This window comes from Petaurus breviceps, unplaced genomic scaffold, assembly GCF_028583685.1.
Source record: "Petaurus breviceps papuanus isolate PSGF00001 unplaced genomic scaffold, PetGlider_PUasm1.0 90865, whole genome shotgun sequence".
Classification (NCBI taxonomy): Eukaryota; Metazoa; Chordata; class Mammalia; order Diprotodontia; family Petauridae; genus Petaurus; species Petaurus breviceps.
Window position 1 is genome coordinate 3115276 of NW_027187367.1, and position 16146 is coordinate 3131421.

Below are 16146 nucleotides of genomic sequence, written 5' to 3' on the forward strand. Positions count from 1 at the left end.
TGCCACATTGATCTCTGGTTTATTGAAGGCCTGGGAGAATCTTCCCCAGAAGACACCACAATATGAGGAAATATCCATGCCCAGTGCGTCCGTCTGTTTGTCCCAGTTGTTGAAGGCACACCTCCTTCAGGTCAAGACTGCTTGCCAGCTAGCCATTAGAAGTAGCTCAATTATGCCCCCATGCCTTCTCCATCCATTCTCCCCAAAACCTAAGCCCAAGGGAGCTGTGTCAGAAGGGAAGGATCACAGGGAGGACAGATATGAATATGGATAGAGTACTAAGTGGTTGTGACTATAGGAAGGTGAGTATCATGTGAGGGGAAAAAAATTGTGGTTATAGTATGGATATGGGTGTGGGCAAGAGGAAGCAAGTAAGCATAGAAGGAGAGGAAATTCAGTTAACATGAACACGGAATGTGTAGGAGGGGCACATGGGTTTATGAATGAGAATACATAGGAAAAGTGAACATGTGGCTATAAAAGTACAAAGAATACAGAGGTGACCAAGCATGTACAGGGAAAGCATTCGTTATAGCACTTGCAGAGAGGAGCATATGTAAAAGCACACATGACCATGAACACAATGACAGGAGTGAACCTGTGATTTTATTGGTATAGGGGACTCTCAACTGAGAAAATGATCGGTGCAGGTTGGCACCTTCTCTGCAACTTACGGTCTTAGAGGTTTGCCAGGAGCACTGAAAGCTTAAGTTACTCACCCAGTGTCACAGAGCTAGTACATGTCAGAGTCAGGACTTGAACCCAGACCTTCCTGGTTTCAAGGTCAGTTCCCTATGCACCATATCACATTGCTTCTCCTGATTTGCTGGACATCTCTAACCACAAATGATCCTTCAATTGTTCATGTCACCCTGGCCTTTCCTATGTGTTTATAATACTCTAACTTACATTAAAACTGATTGTTAACATATCTAATCTCTACTAGACTGTAAGTTCCACAAGGACAGGGACTAGGTGGTTTTTCATCTTTCCCTGTGCCTAGGACATATTAAATCCTTAAAATACATGTGTTGAATGGAATGCAAACCAAATATGTTTGTGAGCAAAGATGTGTAGGAACAGTCTATATGCAATGGTGAGCAAGGGCAAGAACAAGCCAGAGGCAATAGTGCAAATAAGCCTGGGCAAGGAAAAGGAGAACATGGGCAAAGTAAGGAGGGTAAATGGGAGAGCCTGAATGTGTGTGAAGAGAGCAGGGAGAAGAGTGAAAAAGCACAAAGGTGCTAAGTTTAGCTTAGGGACGGCCCAACACTGGAGAAAACAATGGTGAGAAGGAAGGAAAAAACATGTTTAGAAAGTAGGGAGAACTATGAGTGTATGAGAGTCCAAAAAGGTACATAGCATGTGGGAGGAGGGGTCCAGAGGACACAATAAGTATGAATTAGATGAGCTAAGTGGATGGGAGATGGAGTTAGATGTGAGTCACACAAGAAGGCAGGAGGTGGCAGTGATGAGTACATATACATCAAGAGATGACTAAGAGCAATTAGAGCTGAGGTAATAAAGCAGGACATGAAGATGTGTGGGTATGAGTAAAGAGGCTTGTTTCCCAGAGTACTGGAAACCTAAGCCACCCTAGGAGAGACAGACAGCAATAGGAAAGCCCATTCCTGTCCCCTGAGGGATGAGGGCTTCTCCCTATTTCTCCCCAAAGTACTCCAAAATTTTCCCCACTTCCCCCCCACCTCACCTGCTTCTATTCCCCCATTCCCCCCCCCCAAAAAAAGCCCTTATTTATTTCCCTTCCCCTCATTCCCATCCCCTCACTTATAGAGCAAATGGACCCGGCTCCCATCACAGCTGAGCCGGTCAGGTGGCTCAGAGGTACCACAAGGAAGGCCCCCTGAAGGGTCTGGGGGAGTTGGGGGATGACGACGTGAACGGAGCTGCTGCCGAGACTGGAGCTGATGGCGAAGTTCAGAGACGCGTTCCTCTTTCTAGTAGCAGAAGAGAAAGAGATGACAGGGAGTAGGGAGGGAATGTTGAAGGAGGAGAGGGAAAAATGTAGAAAAAAAGGAGGGAATGGAGAAAGGGAGAAGGAAAGGGACACCAGAAGAATGACAAGAGATAAAAGAAGTTAGAAGGAAATGAATGAAAGGGGAAGAAAGCTTTCAACATATGATAAAATAAAATATAAACCCCACAAACTCTTCTTCCCAAAACTACCTGTCCCTCAGAATCATAAGCTGACCTTCCCCTAGACTCCTCCACCCACCTCAGCAATGATTTTCTCTAGCTCCCGATTTTCTTTCTCTAGGAGTCGTGATTTCTCTTCCTCATTGTTATTAGTAGATGAGCCTGTCTTCATGGTGTCTTGGGCCTCTGACTGCCACTCTCCTCTGGTGATCAGCCTCCGCATCTGAGGGGAATTTGTACAGAAAGGAAGAACAAAACACTCATTTAAGTCTAATGGCCAAGGTGGGGAGGGGGAAGGGTAGAATCAGAGTCTAGAAAGTATGTAGATGGAGAGGGGGAACTCCTAAGTTATGGGAAAGGATAGAATACAAGAGGAATAAGAAAGAGGGTTAAGGAAAAGAGAAACAAAAGACAAAAGGACAGAGATAGAGTCAGGAAGGAATTAGAAAACGTGGATAAATCCAGATTAAGGAAGGGAAATTCATTAAGAAAAACAGCTTCCTCCTATCCCAAAGCCTCACCTTGGGCACAAAAAGCACAACTAGGGTAATGTAGGAAGAAAATACAATGGCAAGAGAAGCAAAGGCAAAAGCGGCATCCTGCTGACTGGACAGGATCATAGTGACTGGGGCAGTGATGAGACACAGGACCTGAAAAATAAGAGATTAAAGACATTAGGAATTCTAGAGTCCAAGAATATGGGGGACAAATTTTCTCCCTCCCTAGTTCTTACCACAATGCCAGTTTGGGGAGCCACTGAGGAAAGCATATTGGTACTGGTTATCTCATTAGAGATAACCTCTGTCAGAGATCATGGTAATCACTGATTTGAAGATGAATTCCAAAGAAACTTATCCCACCAATCATTTCCCCAGTCCTGACCAATCTCCTTCTCCCTTCTGCTTCCTCAGAGATATGAGTATAGCCAATAAGTAGGTATAGAATTAGCCTACACATATTTGGTATTGCCCATCTGCCTCAGAAATGGAAAAACATTTAATTTCATTCAACAACCACTTATTAAATGATATTGTGAACAAAACACTACGAAGAGGCAGAGTAGAAGCCATTTGTTCTAGACTTAATAAGATTCTTAGCCTGAGCCATAATAAGGGTGCCTCCACCCAAGGTGCTACCAGTGGGAGGGATGTTACCAGCCTGTATCTTCCAGTTCCACCCATCTCCCAGTCCAAAGCCACCCACCCCAGTCCTCTAGAGGTGGTGCCACTCTACCATCATCTCTCCTCTGTAACTCTTCCAAAGATAGAAGGGCTATGGAAAGGTTAGGGACTGTTTTCTATGCCATGGAGTCATGAGCCAGGCTCCCTGGAGGATGAGTCAACTCCTTTTCCAGTATGACTACCCCTAATGGAAGACTGTGATACCTCCCCCCTTTGCCTACCTCCCTGAATTTGCTCTAGTATCACAAATTCTTGGTTAAGCTCTGATCTTAGGCTCCACAACTTTAATGTTATCAGAACTCCATTTCTGAGTCCTGGGATGATCTACCCATATGTAGTCATAGGCCACTGATTCAGAGATCATATCAAAGTGGCTCACCGCCACATTGTAGATTGCCATGCCAACAGCACGGTGGTCATTGATTTTCTCAGTGGAGACACTCTTAGTCTCATAGGCAAGGAAAATCCCAAGCAACAGCAACAGTCCCTTATACCCATAGAAGATACCTAGGGATTAAAAAGGTCACATGGAAAACATTTATCTTTATTTCCTCCCAACACCTATTCCTTCCCCAACACCCCCACTTCCCTAATCCTTCACCAGCTGCCATCTTTTATAATAGTTCCATAATTTATCATTAAAACAAAGTGAAGGGTGATCTTTGTAACCTCTCTTATCCAGTAACACCACCAATCCCTTCTTCCCTCCCTCCCATACTGACCCCACCTCCCACTCATCTTTCCTAAACCTCATTCCCTTTTCCCTATTAGGTGCTATTCTTTGAATATAAGGTGTTACTGCTGGTCTCTTTTCAGCAGGACATTTGCTCCAAGTTTTTTCTCAGTAATAGTGATGGACTATACTGAACTGTACCTACTGGCTTTCCAAACCACCTATTCTAGCAAAAAACAAACATGGTGTATATATAACAGGACTTTCCAGGGTTAAAGATGTAGTCTGTGGCTATGGAACACAGCAACACCAACTGAACCAAAGGAGAAGGAAGCCTATGACTTGCCAGTCCCAGATGGTATATACTTGTCAATAAGGTAGTCCCAGTTTCTCTGCCACTACAGAAGTGTGACTCATATCTCTATCTTAGTTTCAGTTCCTTGCAGACAGAGATAAATTTTCTTCCCTTCTTGGAAAGGACTTTATTATATGAAGTACTTTTGCATGGAAGATATGCAATCCAAGATGTTAAAAATGTTAAATCTTTGTGCATCTTTCCCCAGGTGATTCCTACCCATTTTCCCCAACCCCCTTTACTGTTCCTCTCCTCCTCCCTTCTGTTTTCTTGACCACTTTCATCTCCAGATCCCCGGTGCCCCACCCACCGAGCCAAGTATTCATCTTCTTGGAGCTGCAGTGCTCCAGCTGGGGTAGAATGGAGATATCAATATCTTGCTTTGGCTCCTCCTTGGTGAAAGACTATAGGGAAAAATGGGACCATAGGTACAAAGGCTGCCACTTCTCACATTCAACTTCCTGTCTAGGATATGGTCTCCAATTTCTCCCCTTTCCCTGAATAAGTTATCCTCAATACCAGTACCTCCCACTCAATAACATCCCCAGTTCCCATTCTGTGTCTTTGAGGTTCCCTTCCCTAGCCCCACCTCCAAATCCCAGCTCCCCATTTTTGAGAGCATCAGTTCCTTAAATGTACTCTACTATCCACATAATGTCTTAGGTCTTCTGCTTCCTTTCCCCTCCCCCCAAACTGTATAATAAATAAGTCTCTGACAGAGCTCTTTCTAAGAGGAGAACAGTCTCTCTGATGCCTAAAAGGGGCCAGAGTTTTATCTCTGCTGAGGTCTTCTGAACTAATTTCTAACAAGGTCAATGCCTTTATGAATTGCCCTTAGTACCTTCAATTCCAACTCCATAGCTTTTAAGTGTACCTCAATAGTTCGATGTAAAGGATCCACAATCTGCCAAATAACCAATGTGAAAACATCCAGTCCCACCAGCAGCCCCACTGTAGCATAAAGTTTCCAGGATTCTAGAGTCTGAGCCAAAGAAAACATGGCAATTATTAATAGAGAGAGCCCCCCGAAGGATCCAGCTACTCCCCACCTTCAATACCACCAAAGATCTATCAATGATTCCTGAAAAGGATCAGGAGATTGAGTTAGGGGAGGCTAGGCCTGGCAGAACGTTAGGGGAGAGGGAAGATCAGCTCACCTTCCTTCTTTCCTTTTTCTCTTCCTTCTTTGTGAATACTGTGTGGACCCACCAGATCTTAGTGAACATGGAGCCATAGCCCAGACTGAAGCCCAGGCCTAAAAGCCAGAGTCGGGCCTAAGGAAAGAAAAAGAATATGTACATGTATTGCCTAAGGCAAGTAAAAAAGTAGGGAACAAGAGACAGACTTGAACAGAGGAGGTGAAGATGGTGGAGCAGATAGAGGAGGAAGAAGATTGAGAGACAGTACACACAAGATATGCAGACTCAGACAAGAAGAAAGACAGAAAAGGAGATGGGAGAGAGTGAAGAGTGACAAGAGAATGGACATGGAGTAGTTATAATAAAGTGCACCCCAATTCAATGTGGGGCTCCTTCTTGTCAGTCTTCAGTTCTTACTCTGAACCCCTATTATACCACAGGGATGTTATCCTAGCGGATCTCTTGTCCATGCATGCTTTTTTCTTTCCCTCCGCAAGGTGTCTAACCATGACTTTGGAATCCTTTTTGTTCTTTCATTTTTTTTACAGAATTTCATTTATGTAGGGAGCTCCCACTCTGGTTACTACCTCAATCAATGAGATTGGCACCTGCTTTGCAACTTATAGTTGCAGAGTTGCCTGGGGCACTGAGGGCTAATGGACCTGCCCCAGGATCACACAGCCAGAAGCAGGACTTGAAACCAAAACATCCTGATCCATTTCTTTGTTCACTATGCCATTCCCCGGAATTTATTGCAAAATGGAAAAGGTTGGGAAGGACTTGAATAGTCAGGCAGAGACAAGCATGAGATATCACCAGATGTAGGAAAAGAATATGGAGGACAAAGCTGTAAGAGGAAAGGGAAAAAGAAGAGAAAATAAAGCATAAGAGATGTCTTAAGCAAGATGGTAGTAGGACACAAGTTCCAGGATCAATGCTCCTTACCTGGCAAACAAAGGGGAAGTGGCCTTTCCTAATGTGGTAGCCATCCAGCCCAAGTGGGAAGACAGCAGCTAGAGCCAAGGAGCAGCCCACAGCAGTCAGATTGTTCAAATTTGGCTGTGAGTTCTGGATATATCTAGAATAGAGGAGGGAAGGGGAAGAACAATTACCCCTCTGTGAAAAAAACCCAAATTTTCCCACTCAACACCACAGATCTAAGCCCAGGCATGGAGACCATGGGACTACAAGAAAGCAGGCTTTAAAAGATTTGAGAGAAATCAGATTAAGGGCAGATTAATCTTTGAATACAGATCAAAATTTCTCTCTCTAACACTAGGAAGGAAGAGTAGAAAGGACCATGTTCATTATTGAGCAAAAGTTAGGGCCTACCAGTGTCACAAGTGTCCTTGAGTTTACATTTTGCTTAGGACCCATCAGTGCTTTAATGTGATCCTGAGGAGGCATTTTTCCCCCAGATAGATGACTTGAAGGATAAAAAGGAATTTATAGTCTATATCCCTACCTTTAATTCAAGTGCTAACTGGGAAGTCAGTGAACCAACACTGGGCAGACACCCTTGGGGTTTGGCTTTATGATGAGCCAAAGCTTTGTTTCTACCATTTATGGGTAGATTGATGGGTAGAGGCCATAGTGGTCATTTGAGAGGAAAAGACAAAAAAAAAACAGAGAAAGGTGTAGGAGGAACTGACCGGACATGAGAGTTGTAGATGTTAAAGGACAGACAAACGATGGCCAGCACGATGCCCAAACTGGATAGTACTGAGACTGAGATAAAGAGCTTCTGGGACAGATAGCGGAATGTCGTGATGACCACGGTTTGGTCAGCTGGGGGAGACCCTCCTGGATTGGGGAAGGAAATTAAACAGAAAAGGAAAAAAAGGAGAGAACCTTAAAGGGTAAGGGATCTGAAGCAAATGTCTCTGAATTTTATATACATACATACATATATATGAGAAATCATATGTATATATACATACATATATATGTATGTGTGTGTATGTATATATATATATGAAATCCTAATCTCCAACTAAGGAAAGGAAGAAGGCTACAGAAGATCTAGATGTTACACTATGGGAACAAATATTCCTAACAGACAGGATTGGGAGAGATGCTGAGTTTCATCACCAAAGTAGGTTATAAAGTTTCCATTTCTTAAGCAAAGGGCGGTACAGTACAATGAAAGGAGCAGGGCACAGTCATGATCAAGCAAAAGGGTGCACTGAAAGAGGTTTCTTCTAGCCTTCAATAAAAAAGTCATCAAGCAGGAGAACTACAGAATCACAGAGCTGGAAAAAATCTTGAACATATTATCTAGTCCAGTGTCTGCTTTTAGAGAGAATATCTATAAACCACAATATCTCAGAGTATCTACAAATTCCTTTAAGGGGTATCACAAAATTCTCCCAAAGTTCTCCAAAATAATTACTTTCACTTTAAATAAAATATAAATATATATTGGATATATGGATATACTGTATATGTGTACAAACATGCATATATATACATATCACATGTATATTTATGTATACATACATATTATATGCACACAATACTTAGGAGTGGAGAAGGCTATAGTTAAATAAAACAACAAAGTGCTGAAAGAAAAATGTGGGGTATCAGGGAGATGCTTGGCTAGCTTCTTATCTTTCTCTTAAACATCTTCAGGACAGACACTATACATTTACCCTCAGTTGTCTAGCTCAAAGTTGTTCCCCTCTGAAACTTTTCTTTTTAACTAATTGTTATCTCTATTTTCATTTAAACTAATTTCCATATAAATGAAGAGTATTGTGTAGCATTTTTCTCATTTGAAACTCTTTATGTGCTTGCAGACAAAAATTAGGTCACTCCTTAGTCTTCTCTTCTACAGGATAAGCACCCCAGTTTGCTCCCTGCATTTTCATCTCAAGTCAGTTCAGGGGTTTAGATTGTTTGGAATATTTTCATGATAAGAGCAGAATATAGAATGTAGAAGAAAAATAAAATATTAGGCCTATAAAGAGTCTTAGATATTGTTTAGACCAATTACGTTATTTTACAAATATAGAAAATGAACCACTGAAAAGTTAAGTATTTTGCCTAAGGTCACACATACAGCTAGTGGAAGAGAATTCTCTTATGCTCATAATCTTTCCACTATGTCAGAAACCCTCAATATGAAAACCATTTCCTTCCTTCAGTCACCACATACCAATGGTGATGGGCCCCAACCATATACTTCAAGTATACCTACTGCTAAAAACTGTGACTCTTACTACTGCATAAATTATTCCAATAGTTCTTCAAGATAAGAATTTTTTTCAATTCCCTTCCAATTTCCTGATCCTGGATCCTGTGCTATAGCTGCCACATTCTAGCCACAGCCCTTCCCTATCTCCACCAATATTAAGGGTCTGTTTATTTGTTCTTCTCAGAAGGACAAGGGAGGTAGGAAATAAAGTCACAGAAAAGACAACAGATGTCACTTACCAATCCACTTGTCAGCACCCAGCCAGTGGAGGTCATCCTTGGTGCTGTCATAGTAGCCAATCTGCATGTATTTTCCACCTAGGAGGAAGACAGGAAGAGAGAAGGCACAAAAAGCTACTTACTTAGAAAACAACCTGAATCCTCTTTTTTCCCCATTTCCTGAAAAGCTACACTGCCATTGTCTTTGATTTCTCTTCTATCTAACCCTAGGGATGTCAAGTTTAGAATTGAAAGGATTTGGGTAGTATTTATTTCATTTATTCCCATGAAAGTAGTAAATACAGCATGCCTAAGCCAGCTCAGACAGACAAGAATCATTCCTAGCTTTAAAACTCTCTAGAGAAGGGCTGCTCCACAACTTTTTCCAGTTATCTACTCCAATGTCTCACACTCCTCCCGGACATTGTCTGTTCAAGGCAGCTTCTGCAAGCACTACCTTATATCCCTTCCATTGTAGTTAAATATCTTTCTTTTATTCTCATCCTGGATACATAAAGAAGGGAATGGGGTAGAAAAAAAAGAAGCTTTTCAAAGAGGCCCAAGAAATAATTCTCTTTACCAAGGACTAGAGAAGGTAAATTAATTCAGAGAAGCTTATTGGCCATACAGGAAAACTCACATTAAGAAAATCCAATTCAATAATGATTCATAAATTTACAGAAATGTAAAACTTAAAAAGCAGGGCAGTGACTGGCATTACAAAAAATATTGATGAATTCATTTAAATAGCAATGGTATTTGAAATAATTAGAAGGCTTTGCAAATTTAAAACACTAACAGTTTAACATAAACTAACCTATAAACAGATTAAAACTCCTTGATTAGAAGAGCAAGGGTGAAAGTTAGAGTGGGGAAAATTTAATACTTCATCAAATTTAATTAAAGACTTGGTCTTCTATGGTCTATCAGAAATGAGGTTAAAGGATCTCTGAAATGGTAATATAAGTCATTGGGAAAATAGGATTTAATTCTATTTACAAACAACTTTTTTAGGAATACAGTTATTAAATCATGAAGTGAGTTACATCTAGTGTATATATGTACATATATAAGTGAATGATGGATGGAAGATGGATAGACAGACAGAACTTTTAAGGGTTATTGCATTCTTCAACCTGAGGAATGGAGACGATAAGACAGGGCACAGGGGAAAAGGAAATCAAATAACCTTGTAATTTTTCTGTGTTCCACTTGACAGCTCTCCCCATTTGGTGTCTCCCTCTCCACTTAGGATCCCTCCCACATCCCAATTCTCCTCCCCACAAACCTTGCCCTCACCCTGCAGCTGTTCAATGAGAGTCCGAGCCATCCTAGAACCACTAGCATCAAATACCACATGGCCCTAAAGGGAGGAAATGGGGATGGGAGGAGGGAAGTGAGGAGGGATGGATAAAAGGAGGACAGAAAAAAAAGCAAATCAGGGACACTTTCATTTCTCATGTTTTCAATAAATGCTATTTATGGTATTTTCCTACATATAGGACACACCCCAGTTGTCACTACCCTAGATTTTAAAACATCATTCCCCTAAAGAGATGAAGCTAAGCATCTGTGACAGCAAATCATCTTCAAATTATAAAGAGCACTAAACTAAGTTAAGAGACCTATGGTCTAGTTCTCCCTTTGCCTTTAGCTAGCTGTATGACCCTGGGCAAGTCATAAGCCTTTATGGGCCTCAATTTCCTCATCTATAAAATGAAGATATTTGTGTAGATGCTCTCTAAATTCTCTCCCAGTGATAAAAATTCTATGGTATTAAGAAGATTCATGAAAATCAGGTCACAATCTGATAACAGGTCTAAAGGAAAGTGAATACTCTTTCTCTTTTATACTAATAATAATTCTCTTTTATAATAATACATTTTATATAGAACGTTAAGGTTTGTGAAGGGCTTTATAAATACATTTTTCATTTTATCCTCACAACTCTTATCCAAGATCCCATAGCTAGTAAGTCTTTGAGGCAACATTTTAATTCAGGTCTTCCTGACTCCAGGTCCAGCACTCTATCCACCATGCCATCTAGCTGCCTTTATATTGGCTATTTCTGCAACTTTTTAAGGGGATGTAGAACAGACAAGTGCCAAAAATGAGATTGGGGACAAAGAAAGGCTAGTTAGATCCATGCAATTTAAGGAAATTTTTAAAAATCTACTCTGAATAAAAGTATACTTGGGTCTGGAGGAGGAAAGATATTTTAAAGGATAAAAGTCTTTGAATTAGAAAAAAACCTAATGGAAAGCAAAGGATGGGACAAGACTCACAGAAACTCCTTCAAAGGATGAAGAGTTCATTGCCCGGTAGATCTGGTCTGTAATGGTCTGGTTGTTATAGTTGAAGTCCTCCAGTCGCACCCCACCACTTGAATGGACCCCACTGCCCCCTGATGTCTTGTTCAGTGCTAAAGCCAAAGCCCAGATGGCGTCATAAGCCAGGGGTGCCTCCTGAAAACCACCAGTCTCCTCAGCTTTCTTGCTTCCCAACCGCTGGGTCAGTTTTTGCACAAACTCCTGGGATGTCTGATGAGGGACGGAGTAGAGAAAGAGTTAATATGCCAGATTCCCATCAGCATATCCAATTCCCATGATTCCTGCTTCATTCCCCATTTAACTCATAAACTAAGGTCTAGAGCTGGAAAGAATCTCAGAAGCCATATAATCTAAACCCCATCATTTTTACAGATGAGGAAACTGAGGTCCAGGGAGGTTAAGGTCGCCCAAGGTCACAAGGTAGTGACAAAGGGGTGATTTGAACCCAGGTCCTCTGACCCCAGAGTCCTTACTCTTTCCATTATACCATGCTTCCTTCTTGTTATCCATCTGTTTTGGCCTGTATCAATGTGTCTGTCATGGTTAATAAGCAAATACATAGAATGAGGGCACTGAGTCTTTTTAATTTCGTTTGATTAGCTCCTAGTACAGAGCCACATAGAAATAGGTTAATTCATAAAGACTTTGGATTATTGAGGATCAGCAAAGTGTGAAAAATGGAAAAATACAGGGGGAAAGGGGGGAATAGGCAAAAGTTTAAGAGGGTTCCTTTTATACTGATATACAAAATTCCTCCAGAACTCATCAGATTAAGACCTAGAAAGTGAAAAGAGAAGGGAATTTAGAGTCAGAGGATGTGAGTTTGAATTCCTGTTTTGCTACTTAACTCATGAAAATTATTTATTTCCATGGGCCTGTTTACCCCTTTTTAAAATGAGGGGGTTGCTCTTCTATGACTTCTGAAGTCCTTTCCAGCTTTTAAGTCCTACACATACCTCACCTCAGGTCAGGTCTAGTTTTTTCATTACCAACTACCTATAGAACATCTGTACTTGAATGTCCCATCATTTCAAACTCATTATGACCAAAATTGAACTAGTCTTTCCCCAAAAAACTAGCTCTCCCTTACAATTTCTCTATTTCCACCATTCCCCAAATCACAATGACTTGAAAACCTTGGAATCAGTATCACTTCCTTGTTCTCTATAACCAATGATCAAATTCTATCAGTTCTCCCTTTGAGATATCACTCATATTTGTTTCTAATTTATTCCCACAGTGACTCTCCTATTTCAAGCCTGAGTAATGATACCCACCTTTAAAATGGTTTCCCTCTTTCCATTCTCTCCCCATTACAATCTATCTTAAACACTATTTGAGATTGTCTTGGGAAGTATCCACAAGTATCCACAAGCAATGACTCCCACCCAATACCCAGCCCCTTTGATCTCTCAATTCCTTTTCCCTTTTTCCTACCTTAAACCTGCCCCAAGTCTACTGATTTCTGAGTTGGAAATAAACACTGCCACTTCCATCTAGCCTAATTTACCTAACCTTTTAACGCTTGTGGAAACATTCATTTTGGCAAGACAAGGACATAATTTTCAAAAGAAACTTTTACTTAGGAACTAATAGAAAACAATAAGCAAAACAAAGTGTATAAAAATGAACAAGTCTACAGAGTACAGATTTCTGTTCCTACCACCTAGCCAGAGATCAGCATGCTGGCACAGCTCACAGGAAGCCAGCTTTTTCCTCCCTTTTCTTCACCTCATCCTTGTCTGGGTTAGATGTGTGAGAACGGATGCTAGACCAAAATACAGAAATTTCTGGCTCAAGATCGACTTGGCTTGGCACTGCTGCTAAAGCTGGTGGGATTCACAATCCCATAAAACCAGCTATTAGCCTGACAGAATTCACAGTACCTCCCAGATCCTGCTACAAGGTCTAAGAGAATTCTCAGTACCTCCCAGAATTTGCTTCCTAGTCTTATTAATTGAATGTAAGCCCCTCTGGTCCTGGTGTGCCTTACATTTCACAGTATAGTCACTCTGGGTCCCTGCCAAAAGTCCTTTTCCTACATTACTTGGAAGATTTTTTTCCGCTAGAATTCAAGCCATCTTACATTAACTTGCCCCCATTTTTCTGTTCTATTCAGTATGCCTAAAGCCTACTCACTAAGCAGTTAAGGCCAATTCTACCCTTTGATAAAGTTAAATAACTTTTACTTCTTATTCCAACCCAGCAACCAAGCCTAGTCTTCCAACTGGTATTGTGGCCTTGAAAGTGGTGAATAACATCTTTCTCTAGAACCTATCTACATGACACCAGTTCCCTCAAACAACCAAAAACAAATTCCCTGTCATTTCCTATTTCAAAGCCTGAGCAACCTTTTTGAGAGACCTCTTAAATTCCTGTTTCCTATCTGAGAGTATTTGTAGTTGGCAGTTCATTTGCAGAGCAAGGATGACTGACAGGTCCTGAACTCAATGAATGAAAAAGCCTTTCCTGGCTTAGTTGACTGGTTCTATCCACTTTCCCCAAACTCCCTCTGGTGACTCATTTTTCAGGTCTCTGCATCCAAGGATTAGGAGCTTTCCAAATTCAAGCATTACTCAGGGTAAGAGGGGAAAGAGAAAGAATTGGGGACAGCTGTATACATTCGTTCTTTTTTTTTTTTTAAAGCAATCGGGGTTAAGTAACTTGCTCAAGGTTACACGGCCAGTTATTTCTGGGTGTGATGCTGAGTATCTGAGCCCAGATTTGATCCAGGTCATCCCGACACTGGAGCCGGTGCTCTTACTCGCTGAGCCACCTGGCTGCCCCTAAGCCATTGGGGTTAAGTAACTTGCTCAAGATTACACGGCCAGGTGTTTCTGGATGGGTGCTAAGTGTCTGAGCCTGGGATTATATCTCCAGGTCTTCTCAACACCGGAGCCGGTGCTCTTACTCGCTGTGCTACCTGGCCGCCCCCAATTCATTGCTTTCTTGATGGAATTATTTTCTGTAACTGACTGTCTCTCAGGGTGACTTTTGGAGTCTGAAGGTCTGGGCTCAAACTTCACCTTTGTCATTTACTACCTATGTGACCTTGAACAAGTCTCTTCATCTTTCAAGACTTTAAGGGTTCCTCACCTGTAAAATGAAAGGACTGGACTTTGATAGACTTAGCTCCTCTCAACAATACAATGATCTAAGACAACCCAAAAGACTCATGATGGAAAATGCTATCCACATCCAGAGAAAGAACTATGGAGTCTGAATGCAGATTGAAGCATACTGTTTTTTCTTTTTTTCTTTCTTGTGGTTTTTCCCTTTTGTTTGGATTCTTCTTTCAGAACATGACAAATGTAGAAATTTGTCTAATATGATTGTACATGTATAGCCTATATCAGATTGCATGCCATCTTGGGGAGGAGGGAGAACAGGGAGGGGGAAAAAATTAGAACTCAAAATCTTATAAAAGTGAATGTTAAAACTAAAACAAACAAATAATTTTTTATAAAAAAAGAAAAGATTGGGGGCAGCCAGATAGCACAGCAAGTAAGAGCACCAGCCCCAGAGTCGGGATGACCTGGGATCGAATCTGGGCTCAGACACTTAGCACCCACCCAGAAATACCTGGCTGTGTAACCTTGAGCAAGTTACTTAACCCCAATTGCTTAAAAAAAAAAGAAAATATTGTACTAGTTGACCTCTGAATTCCCTTCCAGTTCTAAATATATGAACTATCATCCCCTCCTCTAAATATCATCCTTCAAGGCCTAGGCCAATCTTATGACCTCAGTGAAGCCTTCTCCAACTTCTTCAGCCCATATCAATTCTCCCCCTTCTCAGAATTCCGATAGCTTTAGCTATAACACTCATTGGCACTTTTATATTGCCATGAATTGTTACCATAAATGTTTTATGCAGTTCATTGTATTTCCCCAAATTGGTTGTTTAATTCCTAAAGGGCTAGGCTCTGGCCTCCTAAACTCTCAGTAAAAGTTTACTGAATCAATATACATAAGAATATACAGAACAGATAAATTAGATGGTTTTTGCTTTACAAAAAAAAACCATTCACCAACTAACTCCCTTAGTTCTTTTAAGTATTTATTTACAAACCATTAACTACTTAACATAAAAATTTAAAGACAGCATTAGAACCCAGGCTAACCGAGTTTCAATCAGAAAGAAGGATAAAACATCCAAGTAATATAAATCCCTGAGACAATGAAACCTGATTTATACCCAGCTTTTCAGGAACAGAATGACTACCAAGCAAGGTACAGTTGCACATTCAAGGAATAAGTTATTAACTCCACTGCCCTCCCTTTATATGTTTCCAACTTCTCTTCCTCTCCATGGTGACAGCCCCCCGCCCCTTCACTAGCACACTGAGCATACTAAGAACTTGATTCTTTACCCCCACCCATCTCCAGAGCAACCACAACAGAGGCAGACCCTACAGTAAATACCATTTAAGCATATTCAGAACAGGAAAGTGGCTACTTTCCCTAACCCTGACTCCTAAGTTCTAGTTATACCAAAATTCTCTTAGTTATAAGCCCTGACCACTTTATATAACTACTAAATATCCCACCCCAAACACTTCTCACCATGTTAGAAATACCACGAGTGTTCTCCGGGTTTAGCATAACGATCTCTGTGGTGACATGTCCCTCTACTGCTTCTGCCATCTCCTGCTCAGTGCAGTTGATGGCTGGGTCTGGGGTTCTGAACCAGTTATCAGCATACCAGCCAATGAGGAACCAGACATACTTCTTTCCAAAGAGACGTTCCTTGTAAACCTAAGTATAGAGGAGAGTGACAGCTAAGATTGGCTCTAACCCCAGACCATCCTCTTGAGAATAAGATAAAAAAGAAGAGGCAAAACATGACACATACAAGTTTCAGGGGTAGAAAGAACAGGGAAAGCCCATAAATTCCC

At 41.2% G+C, this 16146-nt stretch overlaps 1 protein-coding gene across 3 annotated transcripts in view; it reads right to left on the reverse strand.

Moving 5' to 3' along the window:
- Positions 1–16146, reverse strand: part of GABBR1 (gamma-aminobutyric acid type B receptor subunit 1) — a 27912-nt gene continuing 11766 nt past the window's right edge. For 2 of the 3 annotated variants that reach the window (XM_069073129.1, XM_069073126.1), the window contains 13 exons: positions 15815–16006; positions 11205–11459; positions 10219–10282; positions 8941–9018; positions 7158–7308; positions 6451–6583; positions 5524–5640; positions 5241–5348; positions 4677–4770; positions 3718–3845; positions 2679–2807; positions 2237–2380; positions 1–1958 (listed from right to left, as the gene is read on the reverse strand). In XM_069073129.1, coding sequence (XP_068929230.1) covers positions 1785–1958; positions 2237–2380; positions 2679–2807; positions 3718–3845; positions 4677–4770; positions 5241–5348; positions 5524–5640; positions 6451–6583; positions 7158–7308; positions 8941–9018; positions 10219–10282; positions 11205–11459; positions 15815–16006 — 1767 coding nt within the window. In that variant the 3' untranslated portion in view covers positions 1–1784. The remainder of the gene's footprint in view (positions 1959–2236; positions 2381–2678; positions 2808–3717; positions 3846–4676; positions 4771–5240; positions 5349–5523; positions 5641–6450; positions 6584–7157; positions 7309–8940; positions 9019–10218; positions 10283–11204; positions 11460–15814; positions 16007–16146) is intronic. The other variant, XM_069073127.1, reaches the window with a different exon arrangement.